Source organism: Dreissena polymorpha, chromosome 16 (assembly GCF_020536995.1).
Source record: "Dreissena polymorpha isolate Duluth1 chromosome 16, UMN_Dpol_1.0, whole genome shotgun sequence".
In the NCBI taxonomy this organism is placed as follows: Eukaryota; Metazoa; Mollusca; class Bivalvia; order Myida; family Dreissenidae; genus Dreissena; species Dreissena polymorpha.
In genome coordinates, this window is record NC_068370.1 from 22,312,349 (window position 1) to 22,332,232 (window position 19,884).

Here is a 19,884-nt window from a genome sequence, read left to right on the forward strand (position 1 = left end):
TGTACAGATCCCTAGTCACCTGTAACAGAGCACATCAAACATGACAGACCCTTGTACAGATCCCTAGTCACCTGTAACAGAGCAAATCAAACATGACAGACCCTTGTACAGATCCCTAGTCACCTGTAACAGAGCACATCAAACATGACAGCTCCTTGTACAGATCTCTAGTCACCTGTAACAGAGCACATCAACATGACAGCTCCTTGTACAGATCTCTAGTCACCTGTAACAGAGCACATCAACATGACAGCTCCTTGTACAGATCCCTAGTCACCTGTAACAGAGCACATCAAGCATGACAGCTCCTTGTACAGATCTCTAGTCACCTGTAACGGAGCACATCAACATGACAGCTCCTTGTACAGATCCCTAGTCACCTGTAACAGAGCACATCAAGCATGACAGACCCTTGTACAGATCCCTAGTCACCTGTAACAGAGCACATCAACATGACAGCCCCTTGTACAGATCCCTAGTCACCTGTAACAGAGCACATCAACATGACAGCTCCTTGTACAGATGCCTAGTCACCTGTAACAGAGCACATCAAGCATGACAGACCATTGTACAGATCCCTAGTCACCTGTAACAGAGCACATCAACATGACAGACCCTTGTACAGATCCCTAGTCACCTGTAACAGAGCACATCATACATGACAGCCCCTTGTACAGATCCCTAGTCACCTGTAACAGAGCACATCAAACATGACAGACCCTTGTACAGATCCCTAGTCACCTGTAATAGAGCACATCAACATGACAGCTCCTTGTACAGATCCCTAGTCACCTGTAATAGAGCACATCAAACATGACAGCCCCTTGTACAGATCCCTAGTCACCTGTAATAGAGCACATCAACATGACAGCCCCTTGTACAGATACCTAGTCACCTGTAACAGAGCACATCAAACATGACAGCCCCTTGTACAGATCCCTAGTCACCTGTAATAGAGCACATCAAACATGACAGCCCCTTGTACAGATCCCTAGTCACCTGTAATAGAGCACATCAACATGACAGCCCCTTGTACAGATCCCAAGTCACCTGTAACAGAGCACATCAAACATGACAGCCCCTTGTACAGATCCCTAGTCACCTGTAATAGAGCACATCAAACATGACAGCCCCTTGTACAGATCCCTAGTCACCTGTAATAGAGCACATCAACATGACAGCCCCTTGTACAGATCCCTAGTCACCTGTAATAGAGCACATCAAACATGACAGCCCCTTGTACAGATCCCTAGTCACCTGTAATAGAGCACATCAACATGACAGCCCCTTGTACAGATCCCTAGTCACCTGTAACAGAGCACATCAAACATGACAGCCCCTTGTACAGATCCCTAGTCACCTGTAATAGAGCACATCATACATGACAGACCCTTGTACAGATCCCTAGTCACCTGTAATAGAGCACATCAACATGACAGCCCCTTGTACAGATCCCTAGTCACCTGTAACAGAGCACATCAAACATGACAGACCCTTGTACAGATCCCTAGTCACCTGTAACAGAGCACATCAAACATGACAGACCCTTGTACAGATCCCTAGTCGCCTGTAACAGAGCACATCAAACATGACAGACCCTTGTACAGATCTCTAGTCACCTGTAACAGAGCACATCAAACATGACAGACCCTTGTACAGATCTCTAGTCACCTGTAACAGAGCACATCAAACATGACAGCTCCTTGTACAGATCCCTAGTCACCTGTAATAGAGCACATCAACATGACAGCCCCTTGTACAGATCCCTAGTCACCTGTAACAGAGCACATCAAACATGACAGCTCCTTGTACAGATCCCTAGTCACCTGTAAAAGAGCACATCAAACATGACAGACCCTTGTACAGATCTCTAGTCACCTGTAATAGAGCACATCAAACATGACAGACCCTTGTACAGATCCCTAGTCACCTGTAACAGAGCACATCAAACATGACAGCTCCTTGTACAGATCCCTAGTCACCTGTAACAGAGCACATTATACAAGCATACTCACAATAACTTAAATATGTCACTAGATACACATTAAATACCCCTGAATGTTGCATATCCTAACATGTTATAGGATGTTATAGAACGTCTACGTTGAAAAAGGGGCATGACCTTTGTGAAGGTTGTATATTGTTAAGTGTAAGAGAAGGTTTACAGAAATGTTTGTGTCTGCTGTCATACATAAGGGCCACATACATCCACTTTACTTTATATGACCGGTGTGTGTTTGTGTGTGTGTAGAGGTGGCATTTGAAATGTGGAATAATACATTTACTGAATTTTCTGAATAAGAAATACACAGGAATCATTTTTCTATGTGCCAGTCCACCAATTTAAATATCCTTGAATTTTTATTTATATCATTAAGCATCTTTCTCATTCTTTTTTCAGGTCATATATGGTTAACATCTCTCAGAAAAATCATGCAACCTCTCCCTAATATCTATTTAACCCCTAGTTTTATTGAATGCACTGCTACAACATTTTATCGCAAAAATGCCAACAATAATATACCAGTGTGGAGAGTATAGGACCCTATCCTAAAAAGGTGACACCTAAACATTGCCACAATTGCGCCTAACAGACCCAACCCACTTTGTCAATGGCATGGTAGCTTTACCCACAGCCAGGTTGAAGGTAAAGGGCATAACTCAGAAATAGGTGAATCACTGTGCATAAATGTTTTGTTTGCACATCTACACTTACATATTTGGGGTTTCAATTCAATTTCTTGAGAAATGTGGAAGAACCGTTAGTTACCTTCACAAACTATTGCGGAAAAAGTCTGATCAAGTGACAAATCAACCAAAAGAGTGACTTTCATACAGAGGTATAAAATATCAGCAGAGGTATGAAAACCAGCGCCCTGCATACCTGTCCAATGGCTGCCAGCTGAATGGCTGCAGATGTGTCCGTGTCAACACCTGGCCTTTGCAAGGCCTGCAGGAAGAGTCTGAGTGCGTCCGTGCTCACATCGAGGCACCCTGCGCTCTGAGGCTCAAACCTGCCAATCAGGAACTTGAGACACAGGGTCTCTGTGGCAGTGACATGATCACGGCTGAGTAGCCGGTCCATGAGCGGCAGTAGGCTGAGGAGGAGGTCCTAAAAGTGGCAAAGAGTAAAGACTATGAGCCTTGCACTGGGAAAACGGGGCTTAATGCATGTGAACAGTCATCACAGATTAGCCTGTGCAGTCCACACGGCTTATCAGGGATGACAGTTTCCACTTCAATGGAATTAATAGCTGCATGATAGACATAACTAGAACTAGAATGTGTCATAATAGCCAAGACTACCACGGTGCAAAATGTCTTATATAATTAAGCAAATGCAATCCAAAATAATATTATGTGTGTGTGACATTAATTTGTGGTTGATTTCAAGGGTAGACCAATCCACGAATTCAGTGCTTATATTGGAAAGAAATAAAAACATTGTGTTTTCATGGCTCCCAAATCTTATTGAGTAAAAACATTTCAGATGATGCATTCAAAATCAGAAATTCACTCATTTGCGAAAAAACCCAAAATTGTATGCTGACAAATGTGATGATTTTACAGTATGTAGACAGATGTTAAAAGAAAACAAGAGCAACGCATAACAGGTGCCACGCTCAGCTGCAAAAGCTTGTTAGATTTTTTTTTTTTTAAGAGGTCACAGTTAAGTTGTAGGTGGAAGCATCAAGGTGCATGCACATATGAAGTTTCAAAGTTGTAGGTGGAAGCACTGTGATGTTAGAGGCAAAGTTAAAGTTTTATATTAGAGGTCACAGTGACCTTGACCTTTGACCTAGTGACCCAAAAATGGGTGTGGCGTGTAGAAGTCATCAAGGTGCATGTACATAAGAAGTTTCAAAGTTGTAGGTGGAAGCACTATGATGTTAGAGGCGAAGTTAAAGTTTTATATTAGAGGTCACAATGACCTTGACCTTTGACCTAGTGACCCAAAAATGGGTGTGGCGTGTATAACTCATCAAGGTGCATGTATATATGAAGTTTCAAAGTTGTAGGTGGAAGCACTTTAATTTTAGAGCCAATGTAAAGGTTTTAGTACGACGCCCGGATGGCGGAGACGCTATGACAATACCTCGGGTTTTCTCCGAAAACAGCCGAGCTTAAAAATTGTGAAGGGTGCATACTTTTTTTATTTTAACTCATGGAGGCGGGTATAAGGAAAAGAGGAAGTAACATCACATTCACACACAACTTACAGGTTTGCATACATCTTTATATCAATCTCTGCAATACCTGATTGTTCAACCTGGAGAACACTTCCAGAGCTTTACACTGCAAGTAGGCTGGAGTGGTCTCCCTTGTGATAAGCACCAGGATGTCACTCAGGGCGCGAGCATTTTCCGTACTCTCTGATCCATGGTCTCCGACAGTGGATTCCCGCTTTTTCTTTCTGGACTTGGATGGGGAGGCCTGCTGTGCTTTATTGAAGACAGAATACACAACCTGTGGAATAGAAAAAGAAACAGCTTTTAAGGTATTTTTAAACAAAAACTATAATCATCTCAACAATTTTATTGAAATGACCAAAAATATATGAAAGTTAAAATATTAAGTCCAACTTCCTCCTGTGATAATATTTTTGTCATTAACCAGTGGTAAAATGTTCAATATAAAATAACACGTAATTGTTTAATAGGTGCTTGATGTTTGCAACATATGAGAATAAATCGAGATAACCATATTCAGTCATTTAAAACAAGAGATGTGTTTGTCAGAAACACAATGCCCCCTTTTGCGCTGCTTTGAAGCCATACATTTGACCTTGAAGGATGACCTTGACCTTTCACCACTCAAAATGTGCAGCTCCATGAGATACACATGCATGCAAAATATCAAGTTACTAACTTCAATATTGCAAAAGTTATGACCAAGGTTAAAGTTTAGTGACAGACACACAGACAGACAGGCCAAAAACAATATACACCCGATCTTTATTCCGGGGGCAAAATAAAAAGTACAAATACTGAAATCAATATTTAGTTTGACATATCCTATGTTACGTTCAGAATAACAAATGTCAGAATGAGTGAACAACTACTCAGCTTAAATTAACTACTACAGGAGAGCCCACCTGTTGAACGTATTCCTTATCAGCCAAGATTTCGCCCTGGCAATCGATAACTTTTGCAAGTAGTGGCATGAACACTGAGTCCATTCCTTGGGCTTGATCAAACAAAGTCTTGACAATCAATACTCCTTCCTTTCTTATGGCTGCATGAGGGCTGGTCAAAACAATCAGCAAATCAAGAATGACTGAAAAAATAAAAAGCTCTCACTTAGTTGTACATTAAAACTTGTAACTCAACAAATCCCAACTGTTTATGGTATGCCCTTGTGTCACAAGAATGTTTGCATTTGTTTGAATGGCAACATATATCCCCATTTTTATTTGTACCTAATGTAAATTAGTAGAAAACCCCACCTTCATTGAGTTTGGGACAACAATTATTTCCAATTCATTTACTGTGGGCAACTGTTAATGAAATTCATACCAAATTAATAAATTGCTATGCTAAAGTGAAAACTACAAATTTCCTAAAAATTACCTTTGACCTTAAATTGTGACCGTATCCTTGGTGCATATAATTGTCTTCAAAATCATTTTACAATGATATGCAATTATTATTTTAATATACAAGATATGCATATCAAGAATGTGTTTGAATATATGATACAAGATAAGGATTGATGCAAAGCATCAAAGGGCGCTGGGAATTTCAGTGTAAAAGGCACTCAATCAAGTTACATGGACCAATTTTTTTTCTACTGTAAATATTAATATATTAGCCGATTATTTTAATCAAAATAGAAAAAGATACTGGTATAACCATGATCTATGATTTTGTGTTATAACCCCCAAATAACCATTATCTATGATGTTGTGTTATAACCCCCTAATAACCATTATCTATGATTTTGTGTTGTAACCCCAAATATTTCATAGTTCATTTTATTTACATTGGTTTCCTTTTTTTTACTGGCATCCGTGTGCAGTTTTCATAAATGGAACAGAACTGTGTAGGTTTTAAAAAATCTGCTTCATCTTGTAAGCTTAATTTCATATTTTTCTCAACTTCAAGGGGAGATGATCCTGAACTTATTCTTATGTTGCTCATTTACGATAGGGGTTGAGTACTCATTGATATGAAAACACTGTAAAAGTTTTAATGTGTTTACGCACCCCCCCCACCCTCTCACACATATATTTCATGGGCATAATATAAACAAAAAATGGTCACAATAAAACAGCACATTTATTTAAACTAAAATGTCTACATCAAAACAAAAAGTTAACATAGAACACAAATAAAATAATTTGATTCTACTGGAGCTCGAACCTTGGGCCTCTCACATGTGAAGCGATAGTGTAACCACTACACTACGGAACCGCTTGAAAAATCACCTTCTAACTAAGATATTAATAAGTAACTGTAGTGTAACGGTTATCAATAAAGCAATAAACCGTGTAATCGCTGTCGTCTTGTAAAATTGAAGAAAATAAGCGTTAACCAAAACTCTAACAGCAAAAGTCTGCACTATTGTTAGAACAACAACAAAATATATTTTGATTATGTTTTGTTTTTATACAAAACCAGAAAGTTTCAACGGTTCGCGTATTTGCCCAGTCCCTGTGATCTTTTATTATTGCCCAGTCCCTGTTATCAGTTATTAATTAAAAGAATTAGCTTTGCATTATTGGCTATAAATGTTGTAGTAAATGTAATAGGCACAAGTGCAGTACTTATTTACACTAATTTACACAAAAAATCACCACTATGCAAGATATTTTGACAACAAAAATATATACATTGATCCGTAAAATAACTTCTCCTCCCATAAGCGAAAAAAAAACCGTATTACATACTAGTCGCCGCACTTCAGTGCGACGCCAATAAATACCAGTTTAGGAACCGAATGGCCTCTTCTCTACAAAAACACATAACCAAGAGTGTGCAGATTTAATTGAGAATACTGATTTTTTATCCATGTAAATAGTAAAAAACACTTTAGTCTTTATTGTCAATATTATGCTAACAAAATACACACCTTGTGGTGACTGGCAGAGAACCTTGATTTTAGACTTGTACGTTCCCTGAACAATTGCCTGCCCTAGGTGCAGTGACCTTGCTTGTATGGTCAAGGTCAAACCAAGGTCACTGGCAAGGTCGTTAGCATGCTGAGTCCACAATAGGCCAAGGAATCGGAACTTGTGTGTTACATCAGCAAAACATTTCTGAAATCAAATTAATAAAGCATTAAAACATGTACATCAAATGAAGCAACATAATTATTTTGAAACACTAATGCAATTATCTGTGGATAAATTTATTAATTCTAAGTATATTACATAAATTCAGCATATATAAATGTATGTCAAACAAGAGATGTGTTCGTCAGAAACACAAATGCCCCCTATTGCGCCGCTTGAAATTTATTTTATTTGACCTTTGACCTTGAAGGATGACCTTGACCTTGAACTTCCACCACTCAAAATGTGCAGCTTCATGAGAACGCCGCTTTGCATTAATTTTTTTGACCTTTGACCTTGAAGGATGACCTTGACCTTGAACTTCCACCACTAAAAATGTGCAGCTTCATGATAACGACGCTTTGAAATTGTTTTATTTTTATTTTTGACCTTTGACCTTGAAGGATGACCTTGACCTTGAAGGATGACCTTGACCTTGAACTTCCACCACTAAAAATGTGCAGCTTCATGAGAACGCTGCTTTGAATTTTTTTCTTTTTTTTATCTTTGACCTTGAAGGATGACCTTGACCTTGAACTTCCACCACTCAAAATGTGCAGCTTCATGAGATACACATGCATCCCAAATATCAATTTGCTATCTTTAATATTAAACAAGAGATGTGTTTGTCAGAAACACAATGCCCCCTATTGCGCCACTTTGATTTATTTTTTTTACCTTTGACCTTGAAGGATGACCTTGACCTTGAACTTTCACCACTCAAAATGTGCAGCTTCATAAGAATGCCGCTTTGATTATTATTTTTTGACCTTTGACCTTAAAGGATGACCTAAACCTTGAAGGATGACCTTGACCTTGAACTTCCACCACTCAAAATGTGCAGCTTCATGATAACGCCGCTTTGAAATTTATTATTATTTTTTTTACCTTTGACCTTGAAGGATGACATTGACCTTGAAAGATGACCTTGACCTTCCACCACTCATAATGTGCAGCTTCATGCGAACGCCGCTTTGAAATTTAATTTTTTTTTTTTACCTTGAAGGATGACCTTGACCTTAAACTTCCACCACTCAAAATGTGCAGATTCATGAGAACGCCGCTTTGAAAAATGTATTATTATATTATTTTTCTTACTTTTGACCTCGAAGGATGACCTTGACCTTGAACTTCCACCACTCAAAATGTGCAGCTTCATAAGATACACATGCATGCCAAATATCATGTTGCTATCTTCAATATTGAAAAAGTTATGGCCAATGTTAAAGTTTTCAGACGGACAGACGCCATATATTTGACATTTGACCTTGAAGGATGACCTTGACCTTCACCTTTCAACATTCAAAATGTTCAGCTCCATGAGATACACATGCATGCCAAATATCAAGTTGCTATCTTAAATAGTGAAAAAGTTATGGCCAATGTTAACGTTTTTTTCGGACGGACGGACAGACTGACATACACACATACTGACTGACCGACACTTCAACTGCTATATGCCACCCTACCGGGGGCATAAAAAGTTATGGCCTATGTAAAAGTTTTAGGACGGACAGACACCATTTTTTGACATTTGACCTTGAAGGATGACCTTGACCTTCACCCTTCACCACTCAAAATGTTCAGCTCCATGAGATACACACGCATGCCAAATATCAGTGGGTTTTTTCACAAATAGGGGAATGGTGGCGGGGCCCGTCCAAAGGGGAAAAACACGTCGTTTTTTAGGAAAAGGGGAAAATTAAAAATTCACTCTTTTATATTTTCTGAAATTTATTATATGAATACACATGTCTGTATGAATGTAATATTCACAGCTGAATTTCTCTGTCCTTTTTCTAAAATATATATACCAATGATTTTTTCAACATTAGTTTCAGACAGTTAAGCCTTCATGCATAGTCTCAGTTTTCCTAGCCATTTTGAGTCTAATTGGGACTTTCTAATCGATAAAATGGCAAATGTTAGCATTTTTTTATCAATAAAATGGACCAAATTAAAATGTTTTTATCATCAAATATTGACACAATATATATATATAGATACATCAGGCCTTTTCCTGGCCATTTTGGGAAAAGCATGAAACTCGTATGATAAGTACACTGATTTGGGATAGTGAAAAAGTTTTGGCCAATGCTTAAGTTTTTTTCTGACCGACGGACAGACTGACATACACACATACTGACATACTGACTGACGGACAGTTCAACTGCTATATGCCACCCTACCGGGGGCATAAAAATATATTTGAAGAAAACACATGAATGCAACAGTATTTATTCAATGTTTTTTAAGCCCAAGTCATTCAAATATGCACACTTATATTTAATCTACTAATACATGTTCTTCATATAAAACTATTAAACTTCGAAATTCTGAAAATCTTAACAAGACAGTCCAAGAGACAGCCATATTTTTTCACCTTGAAGCGGTAACCATGATGTACAGCTGGTGTGACTGCCTATGATTTCTGCACATTGTCCCAATGAAATTTAATATTAAAGCCGAGTCTAATGTAAATACTACAATTGGTATAACATATAGAAGCTAATAGAGGAATGGAAAATAGAGGCTAAAAGTTGAGACCTTGAAGCATTACCTTGACCTTAAGCAGGTGTAACCAACTGCCTCTAAATGACCTAAACATTAATCCAAGTTTCATGTCAATCCTTCAACGAATGTAGGAGATATGGAGCAGGCACGAATATGGAGGTTCAAACCTTTCACTTTGAAGTACGACCTTGGCCTTGATTGGCATGACTGACTCTTGCCTTCTGCACATTGTGAAAATGACCAAATAAATGATAGCAAATATTGTGACTGAATCCTGACTATTCAAATCGTCTTAACGATCTTAACATTGTAGCAGTTTCATGAAATTCTTCAAAGAGTATAAGAGATATGAAGCAAGCATTTGGAGGACACAAAAATAGATGCTAAAACCTTTGATGTTTAATCCTTCAATGGGAATATAATTTGCAGACTCTACATGAAAATAGAGACTAAAACTTGTGTCCTTCAAAGATAACATTGACCTTGAGCAGTCATGACTGATTCATACCTTCTTCATATCATTTCCATTACCTAAACATTCTAGCCAAGTTTAAAGAAATCTTTCAAAGGTTATAGGACACATGGAGTGGACTCAAAATTTGACGCTCAAACCTACGACCTTCGAAGCTGACCTTGAGCTGGTTTGACTGGATCCTGCCTTCTGCACATCCTCTCAATGACCTCAACATTTGAGGCAAGGTCCATGAAAATCTGTCAAATGGTACAGGCGACATGGAGCGCACACAAGAATATTACGGAAAGACTGAGTGACAGACAGACGAAGGACATTCCTATAATTACTCTATCGCTTTACTTGTATGGCTTTACTTTTCAAGCTTTTTCAAGCAACTATATTACTGTAGAGAGAATACAAACCTCATTCAATGTGTGAATCTGGAATCGATAGATGTTTGAGTATCTGTGCTTTGTGGCTGTCTTCTCAAGAATAAGGGCAAACAGTCGAACACACAGTTGCAGAAACACAGTAGTTGCCTTTGAGACTGGGTTAATCTGCCAACTAGCATTCTCTAAAAATTATATTGTAATTAGGTAAGTTTTTAAGGAAAAAGATTTAATAAAGTAAAACACATCAAGTTCACCATCCATCCATAAAGTTAATTCATATAAGCCTTTGTTACAGTTTAACATTGATTAAATAAAGAAATCACTAGGAAGAGCACCATCCATCCATTAGGTTAAACTATATCAGCCTTTGTTTTAGTTTAACAATAGAGAGATGTGACTTCATGAGTCTAATGAACACCATCATTTTGGACTGGACACATAATATTTTGGCAGACACACACGCATAAAGACAAAGGCATTGAGATGACACTTATTTTTCTGAACCCATTAGCAGGTGCAATTTTTTTAATACTAAAATTGTTAAACCAAAAAACGCCAACCTAAATTAAAGCTACACCAATTATTCAAGTTTTGACATGGCGACCTAGTTTTTCACACCACTTGACCTTGATTGACAAATGGTCTAGCTATTTTCAGGATTAATATTCTTACCATGTTTTATCAACCCTTAGTCTTAAGTGTGGCATCTAGAGTGTTAATATGTTTTTTTAAAGATTGTTCCATCCATCCCTTAGCCCTAAATGTGGCATCTAGAGTATTACTATGGGCTTTTAAAGATTTGACCTATTGACCTGATTTTGGACCCGCATGACTCAGATCGAAACTTTGCCTAGATATTTAATATTGAGTTAAACATTCTGACCATCTTTTATCACTCATAAATATGGCCTCCAGAGCAATATTAAGGTTTTTCTAAGTCTTGACCTTTGGACCTAGTTTCTGGTCTCTAGACCCAGATTTGAACTCATCCAAGATAGTGTCAAGATAAACATCGTTACCAAATTGCATAAAGATTTATTATAAATGTGGCCAATAGGATGGTTATAATAATATTCCATTATTTGACTTGGTGATTTAATTCTGGGATGCATGTAACCAAAATTCGTACTCAAGATATATATAGACAAGATACACAACACCTCACACCTGACACAAGACTGACCACATGCTCATATGAGCTAAAGGATGCAAACAAGAAAATAATAAAACCTAAACAATCCTAAAGCAAAAAAGAACATTTTGACTGGAACAAATGTCCTTTTAAATAATTGCTGAGGACATTTCCTCTAAATGACAACTGCTAACATACCACTTGTAAGTTCCTCTGGGACACGCACAACATCCACGACACCTTGTAGAGCCTTCATGCCAAAATCCTGCGGAATCCCGTCTGCCAATGAAGTGACTTTCGCAACTTGTGCCCAGTCACCTTCCAATACTGAGAACTGATCCTTTGCCTTGCGGAATTGCTGAATAATAACGTCACAAATACATAACTTGATGCAATGTTTGATTGTGAAATAAAGAACAAACAAGCAAATTTGTTGAATTGATATCCCCCGCCAATATGCTTCTGGACACAAAAGTGTTATATTTGACACAAAAAAGCATTTTTTCAAGATACAAAGGGCCATAACTCTTTCTTAACAGACGGTGTACAATGCCATTTGGCGTGCATCATCCTCTTATCCATATATATACTCATACCAAGTTTCAATGAAATCTGCCAAAGCACTTCCAAGATATGGCTCTGGACAAAAAAAAGCATTTTTTCAAGATACAAACGGCCATAACTCCGTTACTAACAGACGGTGTACAATGCCATTTGGCATGCATCATCCTCTTATCCATACATATACTCATACCAAGTTTCAATGAAATCCGCCAAAGCACTTCCAAGATATGGCTCCGGACACAAAAGTGCCGGCCAGCCGGACGGGTGGAAAGATGGACGGACAATGCCAAAACAATATCCCTCTGCCTATGGGGGGGATAATAAACCCCTCACTGTGCTGGGTACTATTTGTTAAATGTGACATTAAATGAATACTCAGTAACAGGAAAATAACATTTAACATAGTTATACCATGACACAAGGCTCCTATCATTTTACATAAATAATCATACTTAAATTTTATTAGTAAAGCAATTTCACGCTAGCTAGACAAACAAACACAATTTTAGCGCAATACCTACATCCAACCTACATTGAGCGCAAACAGTTTTAAAATGACCTTGGCCGTGATCCTACTTTCCCCAAATGCCATCTCAAGATACCTGGACATGAAAGCTGCCAACATTCACATAAACTGACAACTGGTTTGTTTCTCACACTTCACCCTTTTTAGCACCACCCTTTACTTTTTTTTAGCCTAAATGTTTCCCTACTAGCTATAGAAACAACAGCTATACTCTCAAGACTGATTCCACTTTACCTCATTCTTGTGTAGTCTGTCAATAAGTTGCGTCTGTAAATAACAGATGTCCAATCTTAACTTTTGGTCAGTTGTCATGGTTACTAGCTCGTTGAGTATGAGCATCAGCAGACACGCCAGTCGATTATCTTTCGTCTCTATGGCTGTATCGGCCCATTGATTCAACTGTATATATTTAAATAAATACAGAAATAAATATAATTTAAAGAAATAAATACTATAAATACTACTTTTACTACAAAAGTTATAACACAATCTCCCCCCACCCCCCCCCCCAAAAAAAAAACAACAACAACAACACAAAAACAACACAACATCGATTGTTTGCGAGACTATAGCCAGCAATTATAACTAGTATTTGAATATAAAAATCTTAAGTTTTTAATTAAAATAATTTTATGTTATATGATTTTAATGAATTGTTTTAAAATGTTAACAATAAATTTGCTGAATAAATCCAATAGCAATTTGCTATTTGTCATGCCCTTTAACGGAAAAAATGTCAAACCAAACATAAATAAGGAATTATATTCAACAAAAGTTAAAAAGTACATAAGAATACTATAAATTATATTATATGAAAACCATAGTTTTGTCACACACAAGAGAAATACCCTACACAGCTTTGCCAGCTATGTTCAAGGGCAATAACCTCAGGAATGTGTGGACAAAGGGGAAGAGAAATAATTCTTCCTTATTTACACTTCATCGTGATTACAAATTCGAAGTTAACATTAAATAGCTTGAGAAACATGGAAGTAGGTTGCTCCACAATCTTATCGATTTATGCGGGCTGACTGACTTATCGGTTGAGCGCTTGATCAACAACTGACCGACAGAGTGACTCCAACTGCCAATCTTCATTTGTGGCCGTAGCTGTATTAACATTATGCAGAAACAAACTTGTATTAACAGACCATATAAAAATCAATGTGTGTTTTATCCAGTCTCTTTAAACATTCTTAACAACAACTGAGTGTTAACCCATTTATGCCTAGCATCTAGAAAAAAGGCCTTGGTAAACAGTGTAGACCCAGTTGAGACGCCGCATGATGCAGCATCTCATCAGGGTCTGCGCTGTTTGCTTAAAGGAATTTCTGTAAGAAATATTATAAATAAAAAAATAAATATACTAGACATCCCTTATTTTCGAAATAAATTGATCCAATTTAGAAGGATGGGAGAATCCACTAGGCATAAATGGGTTAAACTATTGTAGCTACCTAAATCTTTCTACATCAGATACCCTAGTTTAACGTCTTCCCCTATTTAAACTTTGTGAAGCCTTATCTCACCATTGAAAGCGCTCCTGTCTCCATCTGCTTTAACAGGCCTGCCGCCAAGCACTGGCTGACTAGCAGGTTGACTGCACTGAAATTGGCCCCGGAAATCTTCTTTGATTTCAGGGCCCACTCTGAAGACCAAGATATCATTATTTTAGTATATATGAATTTCGAATAACACAAAACAAAGTTATAGTTATTTTTTTTTCCTTTCCGTAGCAAGCTATAAATAGAGCTTTGTCACAGATGTGACCAATACCCCCACATGCCGCATTGACACAGAATATTTTGCATGTTGTCTACGCAAAAAAACACCAGACACCATGCTCAATGTTTAAAACGCACTAAGTGACTCTGTGACCTAGTTTTTGACCCGGCATGACCCATATTCGAACTTGACCTAGACATCATCTAGATACAACATCTGACCAAGTTTGGTGAAGATCGGATGAAAACAACTTGAATTAGAGAGCGGACACCATGCTGAATGTGTAAAACGTACTTTGTGACCCAGTGACCTAGTGGTTGATCTGGCATGGCCCATGTTCGAACTCGGCCTTAAGATCATCTAGATAAAACTTCTGACCAAGTTTGGTGAAGATCGGATGAAAACTACTTGAATAAGAGAGCTGACACCAGGCTGAATGTTAAACAAGAGGTCCTAGTTCGCTCACCTGAGAGGAGTTGGTTCATTCAATCTTTACCAAACGTCAAACTTGACCTAGATATTGTCCAGACAAACATCCTGGTCAAGTTTCATCATTATTGAACCAAAACTCTGGCACAGGGAGTGTTTTTGTTTTTGTAAGATTTGACCTGTTGACCTATATTTTGAGTTGACCCCCCCTTACCAAACATCAAACTTTGCTTACAAAAATAAATATTATGACCAAGATTCATAAAACCTGAAACAAAATTGTGACCTCTAGAGTGTTTACAAGGATTTTGTATAATATAATGAAATTTTGGACAATCTAAGGGCAATAATTATGGCATTAAGTATGTGATTTTGCTCATTATCAAACTTGACTGAGATCTTTCAGCAACTTTGATAAAGAATGCTTGAGAAATGTGAATGCTAGAGTGTTTACAAACCAAATGTGGACGGGCGGACGGCAGACAAAGACCAATCCTTAAACCTCACCTGAGCGATCAGGTGAGCTAAAAAGTGTGTTTCACCGATCTGAGCCATTTTCCAACTTGTCACAGAAATCAACAAATGACAAAATTGTCACAAAACCAGGTTTTCAGTTGAAAAGTCTGATAAAGGGAGACAATTCAAAGTGTGTATTGTTAACCCCCTTGTGTAAAATTGACCTTGATTTCAATTAGAAAACAAGGGCTGTTTGTTAAACATGCATGCCCACAATATGGGCTGTCAGTTATAGTGGAATCCATTGTGTGAATACGTTTTTTGTCACTGTGACCTTGACCTTTGACCTAGTGACCTGAAAATCAACAGGGGTCATTTGCCAGTCATGATCAATGTACCTATGAAGTTTCATGATCCTAGGCCTAATTATTCTTAAGTTATCCGGAAACCATTTTACTGTCACTGTGACCTTGACCTTTGACCTAGTGACCTGAAAATTTATACGGGTGATATGCCAGTCAAGATCAATGTACCTATGAAGTTTCATGATCCTAGGTTTAAGCATTCTTGAGTTATCATCTGGAAACCATTTTACTGTTTGGAGTCACTGTGACCTTGACCTTTGACCTAATGACCTGAAAATCAATAGGGATCATCTGCCAGTCATGATCAAAGTTCCTATGAAGTTTCATTATCCTAGACGAAGGCATTCTTGAGTTATCATCCGGAAACCATTTTACTGTTTCGAGTCACTGTGACCTTAACCTTTGACCTAGTGACCTGAAAATCAATAGGGGTCATCTGCCAGTCATGATCAATGTTCCTATGAAGTTTCATGATCCTAGGTTTAAGCATTTTTGAGTTATCATCCGGAAACCATTTTACTGTTTCGAGTCACTGCGACCTTGACCTTTGACCTAGTGACCTGAAAATCAATAGGGGTCACCTGCCAGTCATGATCAATGTACCTATGAAGTTTCATGATCCTAGGCGTAAGCATTCTTGAGTTATCATCCGGAAACCATTTTACTATTCCAAGTCACTGTGACCTTGACCTTTGACCTAGTGACCTGAAAATCAATAGGGGTCATCTGCCAGTCATGATCAATTTACCTATGAAGTTTCATGATCCTAGGCCTAAGCGTTCGTGAGTTATCATCCGGAAACCATTTTACTATTTTAAGTCACTGTGACCTTGACCTTTCACCTAGTGACCTGAAAATCAATAGGGGCCATCTGCCAGTCATGATCAATGTACCTATTTAGTTTCATGATCCTAGGCCACAGCATTCTTGAGATAGATGGACCGACCGACATGTGCAAAACAATATACCCCCTCTTCTTCCAAGGGGGGCATAAAAAAAGTCTGATAAAGAGAGACAACTCAAAATCAAAATGTGCATTGTTACTGATTGTTCATAGTTACATGGTTGTTTCAAAATCAATATATTTTTAGTTGTGGCAACCTTGACCTTGGAGATATTGATGTAATTCTTTTGTGCGACACACCGTCCAATAATGGTGAACAAATTTGCCAAATGATTTTAAAATGTCACAATGAATGACATAGTAATGGCCCAGACAAGCTCATTTATGGCCATTTTTGACCTTAAAACTCAAATTGTGACCTTGACCTTGGAGATATTGACGTATTTCTTTCGTGCGACACACCGTCTAATGATGGTGAACAAATCTGCCAAATGATTTTTAAATCTGACAATGAACGACAGAGTTATGGCCCGGACAATCTTGTTCAGCCCGCCCGCCAGCTGCCCGCCGACATTCGCCAATCTAATAACCAGTTTTTTTCTTCGAAAAACCTGGTTAATAAAACCAATGTATTGACTAAGTTTCACGATGATTAGGCAAATAATGTGACTTTTATAGTGTTCGATCACAAGGTTTCTCTCTAGTCACATAAGGAAAACTGCCCCACCCCCCTGGCAGCCATGTTTTTTGACCGATCGGGACCATTTGCGAACACATCTGAGATATATATATAACCAATCTTTTCACCAAATTTCATGATGATCAGGCAAAAAATGTGACTTCTAGAGTGTTCACAAGCTTTTTTTACTATGTATAAATATAAGAAAACTCCCCCCCCCCCCCGGCAGCCATGTTATTCAACTGACCGGAACCATTTTCGAACTCAACTCTCATATCAAAGAAACAAATGTTCTGACCAAATTTCATGAAAATTGGGCAAAAAATGTGACTTCTAGAGTGTTCACATGTTTTCACTATACATGTATACATATAGAGAAAAATGCCCCGTCCACTGGCGGCCATGTTTTTTCACCGATCAGGATCATTTTCGAACTCGTCCAAGATATCAATAAAACCAATGTTTTGACAAACTTTCATGATGATTGGGCATAAATTGTGACTTCTAGAGTGTTTACAAGGTTTCTCTATAGCTAAATAAGGAAAACTGCCCCACCCACTGGCGGCCATGTTTTTCAATGAACCGGAACCACTTTTGAACTCAACCAACATATCATTTAGACAAACATTTTGACAAAGTTACATGAAGATTGGACATGAAATGTGACTTCTACAGTGTTTACAAGATTTTTCTTTTTTTTGACCTAGTGACCTAGTTTTTGACCCGGCATGACCCAGTTTCGAACTCGACCGAGAAATTATTGGGACAAAGCTTCTCACCAAGTTTCATGAAGATCGGAAAAGAAATGTGCCCTCTAGAAAATACACTGTATTATTATGAAAACATTAATAGTCAAAGGGGAGTAACTACTGTAAACTTAAATGCAATATTTATAAGAGTTGTCTCGCATGTTACATGACCTTAATTCATGATTGTTTACAAGCCTTTTTACTATATAAATATAAGGAAAAATGCCCGTCCCCTTGGCAACCATGTTTTTCAACGGACCTGAACCATTTTGGAACTCAACTCTCATATCAAGGAAACAAATGTTCTGACCAAATTTCATGAAAATTGGGCCAAAAATGTGACTTCTAGAGTGTTGACATGTTTTCACTATATACATATAGAGAAAAATGCCCCACCCACTGGCGGCCATGTTTTTTCACCGATCTGGACCGTTTTCAAACTCGTCCGAGAAATCAATAAAACCAATGCTTTGACCAACTTTCATGATGACTAGGCAAAAATTGTGACTTCTCAAGTGTTAACAAGGTTTCTCTATAGCCAAATAAGGAAAACTGCCCTGCCCACTGGCGGCCATGTTTTTCAATGAACCGGAACCACTTTTAAACTCAACCAACATATCATTTAGACAAACATTTTGACAAAGTTACATGAAGATTGGACATGAAATGTGACTTCTACAGTGTTTACAAGATTTTTCTTTTTTTTGACCTAGTGACCTAGTTTTTGACCCGGCATGACCCAGTTTCAAACTCGACTGAGATATCATTGGGACAAAGCTTCTGACCAAGTTTCATGAAGATCGGAAAAGAAATGTGCCCTCTAGAAAATACACTGTATTATTATGAAAACATTAAGAGTCAAAGGGGAGTAACTACTGTAAACTTAAATGCAATATTTATAAGAGTTGTCTCGCATGTTACATGACCTTAATTCATGATTGTTTACAAGCCTTTTTACTATATAAATATAAGGAAAAATGCCCGTCCCCCTGGCAACCATGTTTTTCAATGAACCGGAACCATTTTCGAACTCAACTCTCATATCAAGGAAACAAATGTTTTGACCAAATTTCATGAAAATTGGGCCAAAAATGTGACTTCTAGAGTGTTGACATGTTTTCACTATATACATATAGAGAAAAATGCCCCACCCACTGGCGGCCATGTTTGTTCACCGATCTGGACCGTTTTCGAACTAGTCCGAGAAATCAATAAAACCAATGTTTTGACCAACTTTCATGATGATTAGGTAAAAATTGTGACTTCTAGAGTGTTTACAAGGTTTCTCTATAGCTAAATAAGGAAAACTGCCCTGCCCACTGGCGGCCATGTTTTTCAACGGACTGGAACCACTTTTGAACTCAACCAACATATCATTAAGACAAACATTTTGACAAAATTACATGAAGATTGGGCATGAAATGTGACTTCTACAGTGTTTACAAGTTTTTTCTTTTTTTTGACCTATTGACTAGTTTTTGACCTGGCACGACCCAGTTTCGAACTCGACCGAGATTTCATTGGGACGAAGCTTCTGACCAAATTTCATGAAGATCTGAAATAAATGTGGCCTCTAGAGTGTTTACGAACAAATGTGGACAGACGGACGGACGGATGGACAGAAGACGGACAAAGACCGGTCATAAAAGCTCACCTGAGCAATCAGGTGAGCTAAAAACGCACTAAGTGACCCTGTGACCTAGTTCTTGACCTGGCATGACCCATATTTGAACTTGACCTAGACATCATCTAGATACAACATCTGACCAAGTTTGGTGAAGA

At 38.1% G+C, this 19,884-nt stretch overlaps 1 protein-coding gene across 2 annotated transcripts in view; it reads right to left on the reverse strand.

Moving 5' to 3' along the window:
• The window catches only part of LOC127862220 (HEAT repeat-containing protein 1-like), a 96,365-nt gene that overhangs the window by 54,973 nt on the left and 21,508 nt on the right, over positions 1-19,884 (reverse strand). For both annotated transcript variants that reach the window (XM_052401244.1, XM_052401246.1), the window contains exons 13-20: positions 14,385-14,503; positions 13,090-13,254; positions 11,964-12,123; positions 10,664-10,815; positions 7,072-7,258; positions 5,096-5,277; positions 4,258-4,467; positions 2,885-3,112 (exon numbers count right to left, since the gene is read on the reverse strand). In XM_052401244.1, the coding sequence (XP_052257204.1) occupies positions 2,885-3,112; positions 4,258-4,467; positions 5,096-5,277; positions 7,072-7,258; positions 10,664-10,815; positions 11,964-12,123; positions 13,090-13,254; positions 14,385-14,503 (1,403 nt within the window). The remainder of the gene's footprint in view (positions 1-2,884; positions 3,113-4,257; positions 4,468-5,095; positions 5,278-7,071; positions 7,259-10,663; positions 10,816-11,963; positions 12,124-13,089; positions 13,255-14,384; positions 14,504-19,884) is intronic.